Genomic DNA, 20,335 nt, shown 5'->3' with positions numbered 1-20,335 from the left:
CTCTGCAAAATGTTCTATGTTACACTTTCTTACATTACTAATGTTGTTTGTTCTATCCTTCAGCTCAACTTGTGAGACAATATATCATTTTGATTGTATAATACCATACAAACCTAAAATATGTTGATGTATATACTACTAGCACTTGTGAGCTTAGCACTTGTATGATATTTATCTGCTTTATTCTATTGTTGAAGAAATTGAGGGTGGGACTAGATGTATATTGTGTTATGTTAGACATTCATAAGCAGCAGACAATATATAATGTGCCTTAAAAATGGAACTAAATATGTTTTTACTTTCGCTTAAAATGTTAATGTTAGATTTGAAGCTACATATATAGCATCACTTCCATCCCTCTTTCCATTACTCCTATTAATCTACCAAAGGTAGGCATGATTTGACACTATCACCATAGAGGATCAAAGTGTTTGAAGCTTGTGTTTTGTACCACATGGGTGGAGTTGAGAGCGTTGACATCTCATACTCAAATTCCACTTTGAGATAGTTATTATTTGTTATAACTATTGTCATAGGTTTATATAATTGATGTTGCAATTCCATCAAAGAACTCAAATGATATATTTAATACTATGATTTAATATTGAATTATGAACTTATGATAAAATGCCCTTCACAATGTCTAGGAGGAGGGAAGCAATACAACATAACATATGTTCTTTTTTCTCCACTACACATGGAAGCTTCACATTTGCACCTGCTATAATCATTTGTAACAAGTATGAGGGTAAAGAGATTGCCTTCATGAATGTTGTGAAGTTGAAAATTCATAGGACCTAAACAAAGGAAATGCTTAGCATGTGCTAAGCTAGTTGCTCAATTTTTTTCATAATGGAAATGGTAAGCCTAGAATTCGCATCCATGCTTAAATGATATAACATATGTACAAAGCCCAATTGTAAGTGTATTTGTGGGTCTTCACATAAATGAATAAGTGAAAGACCTCAAAGACCAAGAAGTATAATATCTGCAACTCCTTTGAGCTATAGGTTACCCATCAAAGAACTGATAAATTTGAGTTTGGAATTGGATAGATGAGCGTGCTCAACTTGCAAGAGGTGGCATTGTGAATGTGGTTACTTGCATTGGAATGGGAAAACAAGGTCTAGGTATTGCAAGCTCAAGCACCAAAGATGCTCAATATGATGTTATCTACCAATCCCTTACACTTACTAAATTGAATCTAGATAGCTGCCACATTCATGCAATGAGATACATCCACACCAATGTAACACAAGAAAACGTCCCCCAAAAAAATCCAATGTCTTCGAGAAGGGAACGCACCAAGGACGAGGGAACATCATTCGGCATCTCCAACAATGCCACCAACCCTGTTGTTCTGGTGGAGAGAAGGCAATGCCCCAGCATCCCCTTAGGGGACATTGGGACTAGAACAAGTCCCTTGACCCCTCCAAGGGATGGTTGGGCATCCCATGTCCAACAAAAAAAAAGTTAGATTAAAATATATATATATATATATATATATATATATATATATATATATATATATATATAATATTGTATTGATCATATTAAATATCATATCATGTTGCTCAATGTAATCATCTTTATGATAAGATATACTCTTGATATCTATGACTATTATTACTTAATATTAAATAATAGAAGTTAGAACTCTTCCATTTGCTCATCTGAGTATTTAAAATTTTAATATTTATTGTTCAATATTAAATATTCCACTTTCATGTTCAATGTGCAAGTATTTAAATTATAGTAAATTAGTTTTACACCTTTATGACTTATATTGTTTTTTATTACATGCAAACAGGCTTTGAAGGGCCCTTCAATCCCTATTACATAAGCATAAGAATTAAAACTTTAAAGCCCAGACCAAAACATAGAAACAAGATAGAAAAGGCCAAAGAAAAAAAGCCATCTGAACAGGGGACAGCCACAAAAAAGAGGATCCAAAAGACAGCACAAAACAAAACACAACCAGGCCCACTATGCAAAATACAAGTAACCCATAGACTTCAAAAGCTTTGCAGCCTCAAGCTCAAGCTTGTCCATCCTTTCCGCAACTAGCTTGATCTACTTCAACTCAGTGGTGGCAAAGGAGGCTTTCTTACTGGTGTTAATTCTGGTTCTCTTGCTAGGACCAACCTGGCTGTCATTGTTAACTTCCTTGTCTTCCTTTATCTGAATGATCGCCTTATCATCAGTAGATCCTTCCAGCTTGCTAATGAGAATCTTAATATGCGTGTTTGATGCTTCAAGTATTTTGTAGTTCTAATTAACCCATCCCTTTTAAAGCGGAATCGTATGTTATAAACCCTACCATCCAAATCCAAAACTTTGGCTTCTAGGGCATGGAAAGCAATAATGTCAATAATAAAGCCAAAATTATCCTTCATTTTCCCAGAAGGAGAACTAACACCAACATCCTCCCCACTGACTTTTGTTATCCTTCATTTTCCCAACAGGAGAACTAACACCAACATCCTCCTCACTAACTTTCGCCTCATTCTCCTAATTATTCACTTTACACTCCAGAGCTCTCATCCTCAGGTGCACCTCTTTAATCTCATGAAAGAACCGTTTGAAGGATCTAAAATAATCTATCATCCTACTCTTAGTAGTAGAAAGGACATCCATGTTAGACTCTCTACAAGAGTCACTCATAATTAGCATATAAGGATCAATGAGCTACAATAGAGAATCCGGACCAGTCTCCTCCACCCTAACTACTAGGTCCATCTTAGGCCTAGAAATCCCTAGCTTTAACTTGCTCAGATCCACATTCTTCCAAGCCCTAGAATGGGAAATCTTCGAGTCCGATAGGGGAGGGGAGGGATCCATAGCAGGAGCCGTAGGACTTGGGGGAGTCTTCTTGAGACCAGAAATCCCAACATATCAGCTTTAGGTTTAGGAGTAGCCCTCCTCTACTTCTTGCCCTTCAAAATAGAGGACTACTTGCTCTGTTTTTTCTTTTGAGTCACTGGCTCCTACCTCTCGATGTCCATATCATCTTCCTCTTTGTCATAATCATCATCAGAGGAGATAACAACCTTAATATTTTTTATGGTTTTTACCCTCCACTTTTACCATCTTCAGTGATTCTTTTGGAAGAACCTTTACCATTGTCCTTAGAGGGGGAGACATCATCATCCTCCAAGTGCAAGTCTTCACTATCCCCAGTATCTCAAAATTCATTTAGATATTTACAATCCTCAAACTCCACCCGTGGCTCACTTTTTTCTTCAATGGGAATCCCAATAGAGTGCATCAAAATGTGTACAGATATGAGAAAATCTACCATCCCACGAAATGTAATACACAATTGCTTTGAGCATGAAATGCCATAGTTTCTTGATAGAGCCAGGGGATAATAGGTATTACCATCCTTAACCAGGGTTTCACATTCATCATCCTCCTTCGAAAAGTCCACTGCATCCTCTAAAATCTTTTGGTCTCTCTACAACCTCTTTCCCGCAATGGGAATGCATGTTAGCTAAAGATATAAGGTCCTCTGTAACAGTTTATGTCTTATATTGTTATACATATATTCATAACTAGCATTTTATGTACCACATATATACACCCCCACCCCACCACCATCCCCAAATTGAGGTCCCTTTGTCCCCCCTGCCTAGAAACCTATCCCCTTGTCCCCCAGCGCAGTGTAACTATAATCCACACATGTCTTGTTTCTTTCTAGCAAAGTTTTCCAACAAAGAAAACCGTAAGTTCATTCATGTGGCCTTTCAAGCACTCTACATCGATGTTGAGACTTGTGAACTTAATGTGACCTTGGAAACATGTTTTACTTGAGCCTCACTAGATCTTAGCATATGCGTAATCTAGACCATATTTTCTTGGTATATGAGCACTGAATGAGATGTTTAATTATTTCAACCATAGAAGAAAGAAATGGCAAGAACCTCAAGTTCACCACAGCTCGTTCTGTAAATAATGTCAGTTTGGACCAGGTGATCAGTCTTATCCTTTGACTATTTTTTTGATCAAACAGCAGTTTAATCAACAAACCAATAACATCTTTGTCCTCTTCAATATAAATCCAGTTTTTCAGTTTTGCATCATTTTTCAGTTTCTCCATCTAGGAATAACAAGTTTTAGACCTGTGAGAAAATATAAATAAGCGAATCAATGATCAACAAATTAGAGCACATCTCTAGTATTGCTGGTTTTCACCCTCCCACATTCCTTTCACTTATTCCCTGATCATGGCAGTCATGATTCCCAACCTTGCGGATATTTTGTTTCTCTTGTACAATATGTAACGTAGCTGTTCATTCTTGGTGAATAGAAAAGCACCATTATGCTATCTTATCATCCACGTGACCGTGTAATAGTCTTTTATGTTTCATATTGCATGTTCATCATTATTCACTAAGATACTAGCCAAGTTAGTTAGTTATTACACACTAGCTTGAACTGATTTGGTGGTGTAGCAATCCCAAGAGAATGGAATTTAAACGGAAGTTCTTGCCAGATGATCATGCTCCCTGCATGATTGCCATAATTTATCGGATCTTTGGCTCCCAACAAATGGAAAACTCTACCAGGGATTTACACCTAACCCACATTCAAATACATACGAGCATAATTTAGGATTCCTTGGTCCAACACGATCTCAGAAGCTGCTTACAACAACTATTCACATGGTAAAAATAGATGCCTTGCCAACAAGTACCATTCATAGAAAGTTCATCTCTTTAATTTGACAGCCAAGAGACAAGGGGTTCATACTGTTAAAGATGGTAACTGCAATAGAGATCTTTATCTCTGATCTTATGAAATGGAAATATGTTTGTTTTGACCATTATGGTCATCTCCAGCTGAAAAAGATATTTGGGGTATTATTATAGTTAATATTTTATAAAATGGCGGGTTATACATCAGTCGAAGAGGCATGCGTATGAAAATATGAAGTGCTGAATATTTGGAAATATGAAGGGCCTTGTATTAGAAATTTGAAGAGACCTTTGTGTGTAATGTGAAGAGTCCCATTTCAATCTATGTGATTGCTCAGTTTATTGTAAGCAATCAAGTGAAAGCCTTGTACTTGAACATTTTATTATCAGTAAAAGATATATTTTGCTGGGTTTTTCCCTTCAAGTTGAAGGGTTTTCCCAAGGTAAAGTTGTTGTCTCTTCTTGTAACATTTTCTACTTTCCATATTGTTATTTATCATTATTTCTAGGCCAAAACATATACATGGTATCATAGCCAAGTTGCATAACAGCAATACAGAAGCGTTGATACATGGTGTAGTTGAGAGTGAAATCCTTAATTTATCAGTTCTGCAATTTTTTGGTTCCTCTTAAATCTGTTGTTCATCAGCTCTATCTTGTTGTTTCTGTCAGTTCCTGTACAAATTATTTTCATATGAGAATCTCTTCTTATTGATTGTGTTGTATCTGAAGTTTAGAATGGCTCTTCTACATCTTTCATATTTTCCTGTCACTCCTCTAAATTGACAATATTATGATATTTTTCGTGTCAACTTGAACTATAACTAGGTGTCGTTAGAATTCATTCTTTGCTAAATTTGGTCCTCGTTTATGTTGAGTTGGCTTTTGTTTTTTTAGAGCCTACATGGACCCCTTATGCTGTGTCATTTCCATCTTATATTATTTTTTCTATTATTTCATTGGTTCTCATAATGTTTTAATTGTTTGCACATAAATTTTGACATGTTTGTCTCTTCATCTTCAGCATTTATATGAAAAGTCGCTTGTCTTCCTCCATCTTAAATCTTTTATTGAGTCAATTAAAATCGATAATTTTTTGAAAAGCGCATACAATAGTGAGCCTTTCCAGTGATTGAGATTGTAGTCAGAAAATTCCTCGTGACAGTTCGAAGCTTATTGTATTCTTCTATACATTTAGATGGTCGTCAATATTGTCTGAAAGTTTCAGTTTGGGTGTGTAGATAATGTTAGAAATATCGATCGATATCTTACAATAAGTTTTGGTCATAGAAGTCATATTATTATATATATTCTAACATTCTTTCCCTTTGAGCACCTAATTTGTATCAGCTAGTCTTCCAAAAGTGGAGGGAGTCACCTATATAATCATTAATGACCAAACTTTCTTCAGAAAATTTTGAATTCTGACGGAATTCTGAAGCATTTACAGACATAATATTATAAGAATTTGCCATCAATTTCAGGGCTTGAAGCCCAAAACGCCTCAAGGGTTTAGTTAGTTTTCTTTCGCTCTCTCATCGGCCTATATTGTTTTCCTGCCCAAAAACTCATTTATAAGGAGACTTGGAGGCTTCATTGAAAAAACATAAGATCATATTCTCAAGCTCTTGCTCTCAAGTCCAAATTTATGCTTTTTGCATTCAAAGAGTTCAAGTATTCAAGATTTTCAAGCATTTAAGCAAGAAGATTTCTATCTAGCATTGAAGGATACTTTGTGAGCATTTCCTCTTCAAAAATCTAAGTTATTGTTGGCCACTGAAAGAGGAGATCTACATTGAAGCATTCATCATCTTCTTCACTGATGCACTTCTACATCCATGGCAACATGATTAGATTATGGTAGACCCATTGCAAAGTGTGGAGATACCCTACATTCCTAGTTCAAGATCTACAATACACTTACATACAAAATCCTTATTAACAAGGGTTTCAAGCAAGGTGAATCCTAACATTTATCTTGTCTTCTAGGCATTTACATTTATATTTCTCATTTACGGTAAATTCCTTAACCAAGGCAAGCCCTTATCAAACCCCAACCACAAAACCTTTCATTTTTGTGTTGATTTGTGGGATACCAGTCAAAGCTTACAGATTTGGAACCTACTTTTTGGGAGCTTTCTAAAGAAGTCAATTTCAGGTTGTCGAACTACATTAACATGGTTGTACGATGTCCTTCCAAGTCGACCTAGTCTATAAGTCTCCTTTTTCGAGGAGATTTCTAGGTTTTGTTTCTTTCATCATTTTATTTCGAGATTCGGACCGATATTCAGAAACAACTCATATTTGCATGTTTTGGAGCTTAAGTACATTTTCCTCTAGGCATTTCAAGGTGAGTCTTTTATGTTTTATTTCCTCTCATATCTTTACCCTAGATTTATATCTTAATTGGGCTAATTGTGTTCACATAGCATCTAGATTTAGATTATTTAAGCAATTAGTTCAATTCCACATTCACATTATCCTTTCACGGGCCAAAGAGTACATTTCCTTGTATTGCATCCTCTTTATAATTCGAATATAACATTAGCACCCTTCCTCATTTGGGTTCTAGCTAATCTAATTTGGATCATAAGTGGAATCATATTTGGAAATTCCCCTTTTTCCCTTTCACATATATTTGAATTGCTTACTGGACCGGAATTAGGAAACCTACAGTCTTATTAAAGTGCCTCCCTTTTCCCCCTAAACATTTTTGTGAATCCAACCTGACCTCTCTTTTTTATTTTGGAGTTAGATCTCTTGATTGTTTGTTTTAGGTGTTTACCTTTCTTTTGGTGAACCTCCTTCTTACCTTCTTTCCTAGAGTTAGATTTGGCTATCTTGTGTGTGGTTAGATCTCTCTTTTATGCTTTTTACTATATTTGCATGGTTAGATCTCCGTAGGTTTTCCTTTTACGATCTCCTCTTTTATGAGCTTAATTATAGGAAGTCCAACCTATAGCATTCCTGTTAGGAAAAACCATAGACTCATGAGCTCCTTTGATCATGAATTCCCTTCTAGGACTCATGATGACACACATCTTTTCTCATGATCTTAATCCTATAATGAAGCATAACTCTTCTCACTCATCCCATCATCCCATGATGAAGATGACACTTTAAGAGTTCTAGTGAATTTGATAAATTGGAAACATAGCTTGCTCAAGAAAATCAGAGTTCCAATAGTGTTGTTGCTATTAAAGCTCTTAAGAAGCTTGCTAACAATGATGATAATAACCTTTCTATCTTGCGTTGTATATATCACCTTATTAATACTCATGCTAAGTCTTTGACGGAATGTGCTCAAGAGAAGACAACCATTAACCTTCTATTCAGATTTCTACCACTCTTTCTAGCATACCTACATATGCTCCACCTCTTATAACTATTACAAAGTAATTGGTGAAAATCTTGCTTATTATTAACAGAGATCCAAAAGGTCATTATATACAAAAGAATGGAACGATGTTTCCTTAGGAAACGATCGTAAAGAATAGAAATATTCTATTCTAGTTGAAAGAAAGCTAAAAAAACTAAAGCTAACTAAATATTAGAAACATTCTAATATTTACATTAGATTACAAATAGATTACCATTAATTAATTATAAACGATTTTCTATTATCGTAATACCCTCCCTTAATGGTTAATCTATCTACAACACCAAGCTGTCCTCTCAATTTGGCAAACTTATCAAGACTAAGAGGCTTGGTGAGAATGTTTGCAGTCTGATCTATGGTAGGAACATACTGCAAATCTATTATCCTATCTTCAAACAACTATCATATGTAGTGACAATGAACATGTACATGCTTGGTTCGTTTATGGAAGACTAGATTTCAGGCTAACTTGATAACGCCTTCGTTATCAACAAACATAGTAGTTGGTACTATTGGTGACATCTGCATATCCCCAAGCATCCGGCGAAGTGAAACAGCGTCACATCCTGCCTTAATAGTCCCTCTATATTCAGCCTCTGTAGAGGAGAGAAACTACCTGCTACTTTTTACTGGTCCATGTGACGACACCAGATCCCAAACTAAACACGTAGCCAGAAGTTGACTTTTCATCGTCAACAAAGCCTACTCAATCTGAATCTGTGAACCTATTGAGTCTAGGATTAGAACTTCAAGAGTAAAGAATTCCATACTCTGAAGTGCCCTTCACATAACAAAGCACACGCTTTGTTGCCATCCAATGATAAAGCGAGAGATGTAGCTGACTATGAAGCTAATATCAAGCCTAGTAGCAAAGAGGTAGATGAGGCTACCTACTAGTTGCATGCATGTAATATTATCAACAAGAGGAGAATCAAACTTGGCTGATAACTTGAGACTTTTCTCCATGGGTGTAGATGCAGGCTTGCAATTTTGCATATGAAATTTGTCGTACAGAGCCCTGGCATATTTGGACTAAGAGATGAATATACTAGAAGAGTGTTGGTAAACCTCAACACCTAGGCAATAATGCATGAGCCCAATGTCGGTCATATTAAAAGACTAGCATAAATTCTGTTTCATTCCCTGAATCAAAGATGTCAAACTGCCAATAATGATAAAATCATCAAAATAAATAACCAAAAGGATGATGTCATTGTCAATAGTCTTGGTGTACAAAGTTGACTCTAAAAAACTCCTCTTGAAGCTTTGACCACTAAGGTACATATCAATTTTTATGTACCATGCCCAAGGGACCTACTTCAATTCATAGAGTGCTTTTACCAATCAAAGAGCCTGATGGTCTTTACCAGCAACCTTGAAACCAGGAGGTTGCATCATGTAGACCTCTTCATGGAGATCACCATTCAAGAAAGCACTCTTGACGTCCATCTGATGGACCTTCTAGCTAAACTCAGTTGTCATGGCTAAGACTAATCTAATGGTGTTCACCTTTGCAGTAGGAGCAGAAGTTTCCTCATAATCAATGCCCTGACGCTAAGAAAAACCCTTCACATATAAACGAGCTTTACACTTATCCAAAGTACCATCCAATTTGTATTTGATTTTGTAAACCCATTTGCAGCCAATGTGTCTCTTCCCTGGTGGAAGATCAGAAAGAACCCAGGTGTTATTCTTAAGCAGGCTCTGGTGTTCAAATGTCATGGCATGTTCCCACTCTGGAATTCCTTTAGCCTCGGAGTATGTTTGAGGTTCAAACACACTGTGAATGTTGGCCATCAGAGCAAAGTTAACAAACTCTGTAGGTTCTCTTTTTTCAAGCAGTTCTTCCATCAATGAGCTCATCATCATGAAGATCAACAAGTGTCTTAGCTCATCACTTAAGCCGTAGAGGAGAATGACCAACATTAGTATCAGGAGATGCTTGTGTTCAGGTTCCTCATCAAAAGAATCTAGATCAAACTTAGGTGAAGCATTTACAAATCGAGGTGATCTTGTTGGAGAAGTTGGAGGTGTTTGTACAGGGATCACTGATATAACTAGAGCTATAGGAGCTACAAAGCCCTCCCATTAGGTGAACCTAATGGAAGCCTAACTCCCAAATCATGAGCCTTCATACACTAGTCTATTGGATCAGGAATAAGAGAAACAGGGATGAAAGGTCCTCGTTGCTCATCAAAGATTACATCACGATTGTAAATGAGACGAGAAGTCTCAGTGTTGATCAAGTGGTAGGCTTTGTGAAGAATACTTTATCCAGCAAGCATGAGTTTCTAACTCTTGGCATCCAACTTGGTGCATGATGCATCAGGGATCCAAACAAAAGCAAGGGAGCCAAAAACCTTCAAGTGACTGATTCTGGGCTTGCGACCTGACCAGGCCTCTTCCGGTGTTTTACCTTTGACCGCCACTGTGGGTGAGCAATACAAAAGATAAACTGCAGTGTTGAATGCTCCTACCCAAAACTTCTTCAAAACATGCCTGTGTTTGAGCATGGATTGAGCCATCTCGGTGATTGTTTTGTTTTGACATTCAACTACACTATTATATTATGGTGTGTGGGGTATGGTTAACTGGCATTTGATGCAATGAGCATCCAAGAAGCTAGATAAATCATAAGAACAAAATTCCCCCCCATTGTCTAATCTAAGAGTAATAATAGATTTTTCAGACTCTTTTTCAACTAAAGGTTTAAACTTCTGAAATACAGTAAATGCATCTGATTTCTTTTTAAGGACATATACCCACCTTTTTCTACTAAAATCATCAACAGACAATAGAAAATACCTAGACCCAAGAACAAGAGTGGCCATAGGGCCACATCGGCATGAACAAGCTGAAGTACTTGAGAAGCTCGTTGTGAATCACCACTGGTGAAAGGTGTGCGATGTTGCTTCCCAGCTTGACATGCATCACAAACTCCAAGTTGCTGAGTCTGAATTTCTGGCAATCCAAGGACAAGCTCTTCTCGAGCAAGCTGTGAGGGATAATGCATATTTAATTGCCCATATCGTTGATGCCAAAGTGTGCTAATAGAAGACTGTCAAGCAGCCATAGCTAAGCCCCGAGAATCACCAGAATCAGTAAGTCAGAAAAGACCATAATCCTCAACACCCACTACAACAATAAATTGAGCCGCCCTATCAGTGATGGTACACTAATGTGAACTGAAGGTGACATCCAAAAGTGGACAATGTCGCAACAACTGATAGACAAAGAGTAGATTTAGTTCCATCCCTGGAACATAGTACACAGTGAGGAAAATGAGATTCCTCCCAACAGACTGTATCTGAATGTTGCCTTTACCAACAACAATCTACTCTTCTCTGCCAACAAAATAATGATATCTATGTAAGGCTGGTAGTTAGTGAACCAATCTCTACAATGGGTGAAGTGACGAGAGGTACCTAAATCAATGTACCAGACAAACAACTTCACATGATCTACAGATCTTTTAGCCATGAAGGCATAAAAGGCAGATTTCATTTGCTCAATGCGCTCTGCACTATTCGCTTTGGGTTGCGAACCTGATTGCTTAGATTGTGCAGCTAAGCGTTTTTGATATTCAACCTTCATGTGCCTGAACTTGTGGCAATAGTTGCATTGAATGTTCTTCTTCGGGGAGCCATCTGATGCGGGAGCAGAAGACTTCTGCTGAGTTGATAGCTGAAACTTGCCTTTATCCTTCTCAAAGGATTTAGTAACAAAGGATTTTGCTCTGCAAAGCTGGAGCTGGAGCTACCACCGAACTATTGTTTCCACCGATCTTGTTGAAGCAAAAGTGTGTAGAGATCAATGAACTTCAGATCAACACTAGAAAATGTGATGTTGAGAATCTCAATAAAATGCTCGTAGGACTTTGGTAAACTCCGAAAAGTGATTAACACAATGTCCTCTTCCTCCATCTTGCGATTGATCGCAAGCAATTGATTACGAATTTCCAAAATCCTATTCAGGTGAGCCTGGAGCAAGGTTTGCTCATCCATGATAATAGAAAACAAAGTGTTCTTTAAGAAAAAAGTTTTGCTTTTGTCAAAAATCTCATGAAGACCTTTGAGATGTGTCCAGATCTCGGTAGTTGTCTTGCCGGATGGAATTTGACAAAGTTGATCATCAACCATTGATAATTTGAGAAGCATCAGCGCCTCTTGATTATTCAGATCCCAAGTATCATCATCAGTGCTAGGAGCAATCAAACTCTTCTAACACCCGCTGACCACAACAAGTTGATTGGTATTCCAATATTCAAAAATTGCGATGATCCACTACTTCCAAGTGCCATAATTTTGACCATTGAATTTTGAGTTGTGCTCGAGCAAAATATTTGTCAAAGATGCCATGGCACGTTTTTAATGAAAAAATGTTAAGATCTGTGAAGGCACGTTCTTCAAGGCAAAAAAAGGAAGACCCAAAAAATTTGAAGGATGACACAGAAGAGGGCTCGAAAAACCTAGAAAGAATATGTTGTCGGTTTTTTATCTGTTGGCTCGAACATCAAAGCACAAAAATCAAGGCACCTAGAAAAATTTGACAACCCAGTTGAGCTCTCAAAAAACCCACCAAGAATCAAAAAAATTAGAGCTCAAAAATTAGGGTTTCAAAGAAAACCCTAGTCGGCAACCATTGAAGGTCGAATTTGCAGAGAATAATGGAGTTTGCAAGCCAAAACAGATCGTTTTTGTATCAGATCAAAGCTTCAATGAAACAAAAAATGACTCAGTATGCAAAAATGACTCCAAAAAATGGTGTTTAGGGCACGCCGATGGGTGATAAAAGGGCGTCCAAACACCAAAAAATGGCTTTGATCAAAATCGCGAGTTGCAGAGCAAAAATGCGAGTTGAATATCAGTTTGTATGTTGCAATTTGCAAGAAAAAACAAGGCCCCAGCGATTCCAGACACGAGTTGCAGACCAAACAAAAAACTCCAAGCCAAAAATTCTGAAAAACACGAACTCTTGTAGATGCCGCAATTTTCAGCTCGTGCTTTTGCTCTTGCCTGGAGAGAAATCACGATTTCCATATCCTTAAAACCCTAGCCAAGAACCAAGTAAGAATCGAGGAGTTTCACGAAAAACCGGAAACCCTATAAAATAGTCAGAAATAATTTCAAAAATTTGGAGTAGATAATTTCGAAAGAAATTATAAAATTTTCAAAAAAAAATTGAAGTATTGGCTATGATACCATATTACAAAGTAATTGGTAAAATCTTGCTTGTTATTAATAGAGACCGAGAGGTCGTTATATACAAAAGAATGGAACGATGTTTCCTTGGGAAACGATCGTAAAGACTAGAAACATTCTATTCTAGCTGAAGAAAGCTATAAAGCTACAACTAACTAAAGCTAACTAAACATTAGAAACATTCTAATATTTACACTAGATTACAAATAGATTACCATTAACTAATAATAGATAATTATCTATTATCGTAATAATAACTACTTCTACACAACTTTATGCTCCATTAAGTGTTGGCTCTCCTAGCCTTTCACTTCCTGTGAGTGTTCCTCCCACTTCCATTCCTTCTTCATTACTTTCATATAATGCGGTTGCTTTTGATTATTCGAAACCTTTACCTGCTTCTTCTAATCCTCCACTGACATCCTTATATATTCCTTCCACTTTTTATAACTTTCCTAATCCATCTAGCATACCTATGCCTACTAGCATTTCTTCTAATCCTACCGTTACTACTTCAGTCCAAACCGTCACTGTTTTACAACTTGCTCAATTAACTCAATCTAAGTAAAATAAAACTCGCCGAGTTTCCTAGCTCGGTGAGTTTTTCACTAGTTAACTCGCCGATTCAAAAACTCAGCAAACTGGTAAAAACTCGCCAAATACTCGGCGAGTAATTGCGAAAAACTCGGCGAGTTTTTCAAAAAAACTCGCGATTTACTGGTGAGATTTTTGCCCGCGGCCTGTGACGGATTAAAGCAGCAGTGAATGTGTTTTTTTCTCATTTTTTCTTGTATTTGGATTGTTTAGAGCCTTGAGGAGTAAAGAGACGAAGGTTTGGAGGCATTCTTGGCTGATTGCAAGTGATTCAAGGTGGATTTGAGTGGATTGTAAAGGATTCTAACCGATTTTAGAAGACAAATTTCTTTCCAGGTATGTTCATCTTATCATAGTTTGAAAACTTTTTATAGTTTTATAACAAATGTTCTTTTGTTTTTGTTGTTGTTAACTTGTTTGTAAATGTTTTCAAATCATTTAAAATCATTTTGAATCATTTTGATTTGAAACCCTAGCTTCTAAGGATATGGTTGAAGTTTGTTGTTTGCTAAGGATATGGTTTAAGTTTGAAGTTTGAAACTTTGAATCATTTGAAACCCTAGCTTCTAAGTTCTAACTTTGTTTATTCATTTTTCTATATATTTATGTGTAGGGCAGCGGTCAACCATTAAAAAAATGACAAACCCGCAAGAAGAGTGGCCACAAACACCATGCCCATCTGGATATATAGGCACTCGGCCTAAAAATGCAAGAGATAAGGCATGGCAGTATGCCTATGAAGCTCCAAATCCAAATGATATTGGGAAGGTGATATGTATTCCCTGTGAGAGAATTATTTCTGGAAGCATAAACCGCCTCAAATACCACCTTGCAGGCATAAAGAAACATGACTCAAATCCTTGTCTCAAGGTAACTGATGAAGAAAAAAGATTCATCCATGCCCTACTTGCAGCTGCTGAAGAGAAAAAATTGAATAGGGAGAGGGCAAAATTAGCTATGAGGGCAGCCATAGCTGAATCAGAAGGAGCTCCTTTTGATATGCAAGAGGAAGAAGAAGCACTTGAGAACATACCAGGATCTCTTCGTGGCCCAGGGATCCGCAAACAAAATTTCTCATTTACCAGTTCCACTTCTTCTACATCTCCTACTTCTTCATCATCACTATCCGGATCCCCATCAAGGATAGGTGGTTATTTTGTGCCCAGGAACACACCTGGAGCACAACCATCATTAGAGGGCACTACATGGTTTAAGGAGGTGCATGAGCAAACTGATATTGCAGCAGCTGATTTTTGGTTTTTCAACAATATTTCAATGAATGCCATTGATAGTCCCTATTGGGTCAATATGGTGAATGCAATGACAATATCAGGCAAAGGGTACAAGCCGCCTAATCGCAAGGATATGAGTGGAAGGTTAGTATTTTACTATTTAGTAATTGTAAATAATTGTGATTCACTTTAGTTCATTGTTATATTTTAAATCTTAATTGTTATAACTTATTTCCTAATTTTTTACTAACACTTACACTTTATTTAATATTACACCTAAATTTTGTAGGTTGCTTGACAAAGCGGTTGGTAGGGCAACATTGTTGATAGAAGACCAAAAGAAAGAGTGGAAGAAGTATGGCTGCACCATTTTATCTGATGGGTGGACAAATGGAAGAAGTAGAACCATTATTAACTTCTTGATTGCTTGCAAAGATGATGTGGTGTTTTGGAAATCTATCGATGCCTCCAACAAAGTGAAAAATGCAGCCACATTGGCTTTAATGTTGGAGAATGTTGTCATGGAGGTGGGAATAGAGAATGTGGTGCAAATAATCACAGATAATGCAGCAGCATATGTAGCAGCAGGTAGATTTAATTTTTTATATTTGAATCAATATGAATCATGAATGTAATGCTATGGATAATGGTATTATTCAATTTAGATTTGATGTAATTTGTAAATACTAAATATGGAAATTTTTTTATTGATTATTGATTTTTTGCTAATCTTTTAGGTAGAATCCTCCAAGAGAGGCATCCCACACTTTTTTGGTCACCTTGTGCAGCACACGTCCTTGACCTTCTTTTGACGTCCAATTGTGGAAGATGCTAGGCGAGTCACGAAAAATATCTATAATCACCCATGGGTTCTCAGTTTGATGAGAAAAGCCACTAAAGGCAAAGATTTGATAAGACCTGCTATGGCAAGGTTTGCAACGGTCTTCTTGACGTTGCAAAGTATTCTTGACCACATATTGGCTTTGAAGCAAATGTTTGTGTGTGCTGATTGGGTTGCTTCACCTTACTCAAAGAAGCCCGAAGGAGAGGCTGTGGCACGAATAGTGTTTGATGATAGCTTTTTTGCAGAGGCTAAGGAGATTGTGGAGGTAACTTCATTATATTTTTAATGTATTCAAGTTTCATTATCAATTCATAACTTACTATGTTATTAACTAATTTGTATTTTTCAAATTTCAAATGTAGATGTCTCTGCCCCTGGTTCTAGTCTTGCGCACATGTGATGGGCAGAAATCCCCAATGGGAGGTCTTTATGAGGCCATGGATAGGGCGAAAGAGGCTGTTAGAAGTTACTATCACGAGGATAGTCTCAAATTTGACCCCATTTGGGAAATAATTGATAGGAGGTGGAACAATATGCTCCACCAACCTATTCATGCAGCAGGCTACTTCCTCAATCCCAAATTCAGGTACTATGATAATTGATTGTCCTTGAAGTTGCGATTTTAATAAGTCTTTATTTTACTTTACTTTTTAAGGTTGTGTAGTAAGACTTGATATCATTTTCTATTTGTTTTAGGGCTAATGATTCCTACTCAGATCCTAATGGAGAGGTCATGAAAGGTCTCTCTAAATGCATTGAGAGAATGATATCAAGTGAAGAGGAGAGAGACCTTATTGTGACCGAACAACAAATCTATGTGGAATCAAGGGGTCCTTTGTTCTCTTCTATGCTAGCAAAGAGAGCAAGATCTACTCAAGCACCAAGTAAAGCGTCAAACTTTAAAATTTTTGCTAATTGATAAGTTGTGCTTCTGATTTTTTTTTTATTGCTTTATAACTTTTTTAATTTTGTTTTGCAGATGCTTGGTGGGCAAGTTGGGGTGGCAATACCCCCAATTTAAGGAAATTTGCTCTCAGAGTCCTATCCCAACCTTGTAGCTCATCCCATTGTGAGCGCAATTGGAGCTTATTTGAGTCCATCCATACAAAGAAAAGAAACAGATTGACTCAAAAACGGCTTAATGACCTTGTTTATGTGCACTATAATCTTAAGTTGCACATAAAAAAGGCACAGATCTTAGAACTACCTGGTCTGCTTGATCTAGATGAGATAGATCCTTATTCTGATTGGACAGCACAAGAGCCAAGTCCATTGTTTACACCAGATGAGATCGCTGATTTTCAGTTCACTATGGATGACATTGAGGATGAGGACGAGGATGATGATGATTCAGGCGAGGATCAAGCATTACCATTAGGAGGAGATGCATCTTCTTCTAGGACGTTGAGCCAGTTAGTAGGGACGTCGAGCGAGGGGGCACAGCCACAGAGTTCACAGTCACGCAGCTCACGCCCTATCCCAGTGCGGGGCACTTCTTCTAGGACTAGACCCCCTCGCTTTCCTGCTAGTGCAAGTGGAAAGAGGAAGATGTGATTGACATTGTCAAATTGTATTGATGTATTTAGACTTTTAGTATTTACTTCTAGTTTGACAGATTGAAACTATTTAGTAATTTACTATTTTGCTTCCTACCATGAGCATTCTGCATGAGAATGCAATTTTGTACGCATTATACATTTATATATATCTAACTTCGTTTCTTTCTTTTGTATTGTCTTTAACTAACTTAGTAGATGCATCTTCTCATTAAATTTTGCAAAATAATTGTATTTTTAATTAAATTTCAGCGGTTTTTTAGGTTCCCGAGTTTTTTTTTTTAAATCGCCGAGTTTTTCCCGATTAAACTTTTGGGGGGCTTGGCGAGTTTTTGCATTTGGCAAGTTTTCCAACTATGTGTGACGTTGCTAATCCCCTTTCCTTAGATATCCTTCGTGTTGTTATCCCTCAACATGTTGAGGTACATCATCTTGAGACTTATAATGGTAAGGGAGATCCCATAATTCATGTTAAAACTTTTCAGATTATATGTAGTGATTTTGCTCACGACTATAGGCTTATGGCTAAGTTGTTCCTGCATACTTTTAGGGATAGAGCCTTGCAATGGTATTGCTCTCTACCTCCTTAGCCTATTGATTCTTTTCAAACTCTCGATAATGCTTTCATTCAATAGTTTCATAATTATATTGGTCCACAAATTTCCTTAAATGATTAATGCATTCTAAGCAAAATGTTAAAGAGAAAGTTACTGAATTTATTGGTAGATGGAAACATTTATCTACTCAGATTTCTTATTATGTGCCTGGTCACGATATTCAATGCATCTTTATTTCTAATTTGCAAAAAGACATTAGGGATAAGATTCTCCTTACTGAGTATACCTCATTTTCACAGTCACCATTACCACTTACAACCGAGTCAACTCGAGAGCTCTACTCCCATGGCTCTTGTTTCTAGTAATAAGAGTAATGTCACCAAAAATTCAAACAAGTTCTCTAAACCTAACAATTTCATCAAAATCAAGTCTACAAATATAGTTGATGATCAAGTGGCTACTACATCTATAGGTATGACTACTTTTCCCTCTGTATATCATCCTAATTGTCGGTATACTCAATTATCTAAAGTTTAAATCTTTATCTGAGGTGATGACTAAATTGATTCATGCTCAAGTTCTTAACCTTCCTCCTATTTGTCCTATTGATCCTAGTAAACCATTGCCTAAGTCTTTTAATTGAAATGCTTTTTGTCAATATCATCATCAACTAGGTCATGATACTCAAAAGTGTTAAGGTTTGAAGAATGCTAATCAAGACCATATTGATTCTAATGCTATATTTGTTCATGCTCAAGTTAATAACACGATTAAATATGTTGTGTTGCCTAATCAAAATTCACGGATTTACGCTAATCCTTTACCTTCACACTCAATGAATGTTATTAATCAACCTTCTTCTTATCATTATATTAATTATGATGAGAAGATACAATAAGCAAATCATGTGGTTAATCATGTTGAGTTGGAACCTTAACCTCCGATTTCTTCTCCACTTGAAACTAAATCGACACCTATTATTAGCTTTACTCAGTCCGCTATGTCTAAGGCACCTAATGGTCCTCTTTACATTGCTGCTAGAATTGCTCATATTCCTTTTAATGGTCCTCTTTACCTGTTACTCTATCAAGGAAAGTTGTTTTTACTACCTTTGTTGTTATTCCTACTTTTGATCAATTTCAAGTTAAGCTTGGTATTCCATGGCTCTCTTCCATGCAAGTTGTAGCTTTACCTATTTACTTGTGATGGAGACATTATTACTATTAATCATTCTCTTTATAAACCATCGCAACCTAGAGATTGTGTTGAGATTAATTTATATTGGCCATCTCGTCTTGAAAAACCACCTACTCATCCTAATCATCTCTATAGAAACTATCAACAATATAAAGTAAACAAGATCATGGATCTGAGTCTTCTGAAGGGTTGTTCTCTTGCACCTATCTTGCCTACTCCATTTGATCCGTCTACTTCTGAGCCTGTTTTACCTCCTACATCTATCCCCTCAGCTACTATATATGAACCTGTTGATGTTCCTTCTTCAGAACCTTTGGTAGTTGATCATTATTCGCTAGCTTCAAGCAAAGCAGTCCTCCCATTTTGCAACATGAGGAGGAACACACATTAGCAACCATACCATCAAAGCCAACCCTATTGCCCTAGAGGATACAAGTGTTGCAGAGCACAATATGGTCAAGGTTGATTTCTTTGACCCGATACCATCAAGAGGATGCTTCATAAGGCATCTAGCTCTGCAACAATGCAAGTTTCCCCTAATCATGCTCATTCCAGAGCATGAGGGTGAAGATGTGGAGCTCAAAATAACGCTAGAAAGTTTCATTGTTTTCACCATTGAGAAGGAATTACATGCAGCAGTACATTTGTTATGCCTACTGCTATTTTCAGCTATCTATGGGCATGGAACAAGAAACCAACTTGTTAGGAAGGGTAGCTACTTTAACAAGCCAATCAATGGCTTTGTTTGATTCATTTTGTTTGTAAATACTTGTACATAGTAAGGTAGGTGTTTTTAGCTTCCAAGAAGTGCATGCACATAGTTGTTCTCTTCTCTCAGAGCTGCCCAGAGCTTTTTGTTTTTTACTAGTTACAAATTTTGTGAAGTTGCAAGTTAGATAGCGCATTATTCTCTGCTGGTGACTCTATGCCCAATGGATTGCTTACGGAAACTAATCTTATGCTTAGCAAGCAAGCATCCACTCTGAGTCGCCAAGAATATTGGCTATTTTTGCCCCCATTCAGCCCATCAATGACCGATATGAGAGATCTTCAATAGGTTAGATTCTTTGGTGAGTTA

General features: G+C 37.0%; 3 protein-coding genes across 9 annotated transcripts in view; 2 read left to right on the top strand and 1 right to left on the bottom strand.

Moving 5' to 3' along the window:
• Positions 1 to 20,335, bottom strand: part of LOC149533587 (uncharacterized) — a 189,469-nt gene that overhangs the window by 117,582 nt on the left and 51,552 nt on the right. The window lies entirely within an intron of this gene.
• LOC149533589 (uncharacterized) lies at positions 14,696 to 15,732 on the top strand. The gene is made up of 2 exons (XM_089803275.1): positions 14,696 to 15,247; positions 15,393 to 15,732. Exons 1-2 carry the CDS (start codon positions 14,829 to 14,831, stop codon positions 15,730 to 15,732), a joined length of 759 nt encoding a protein of 252 aa, XP_089659401.1. The 5' UTR covers positions 14,696 to 14,828.
• LOC149533588 (uncharacterized) lies at positions 16,372 to 17,602 on the top strand. Its single transcript, XM_089803071.1, has 2 exons — positions 16,372 to 16,831; positions 16,927 to 17,602. Exons 1-2 carry the CDS (start codon positions 16,681 to 16,683, stop codon positions 17,499 to 17,501), a joined length of 726 nt encoding a protein of 241 aa, XP_089659197.1. The 5' UTR covers positions 16,372 to 16,680; the 3' UTR covers positions 17,502 to 17,602.

The sequence above is a fragment of the Cupressus sempervirens genome, chromosome 10, assembly GCF_028749045.1.
Source record: "Cupressus sempervirens isolate cs-2001-9-10 chromosome 10, ASM2874904v1, whole genome shotgun sequence".
NCBI classification, from domain to species: Eukaryota; Viridiplantae; Streptophyta; class Pinopsida; order Cupressales; family Cupressaceae; genus Cupressus; species Cupressus sempervirens.
This window is presented reverse-complemented; position numbering and strand designations above follow the sequence as displayed.

Coding starts and splice junctions, on each gene's coding strand:
- LOC149533589 (XM_089803275.1), top strand. CDS start 14,829: ATGAGGGCAGCCATAGCTGAATCAGAAGGAGCTCCTTTTGATATGCAA. Junction 15,248..15,392: donor CGCAAGGATATGAGTGGAAG/GTTAGTATTTTA, acceptor TAAATTTTGTAG/GTTGCTTGACAAAGCGGTTG.
- LOC149533588 (XM_089803071.1), top strand. CDS start 16,681: ATGAAAGGTCTCTCTAAATGCATTGAGAGAATGATATCAAGTGAAGAG. Junction 16,832..16,926: donor AAGATCTACTCAAGCACCAA/GTAAAGCGTCAA, acceptor TTTGTTTTGCAG/ATGCTTGGTGGGCAAGTTGG.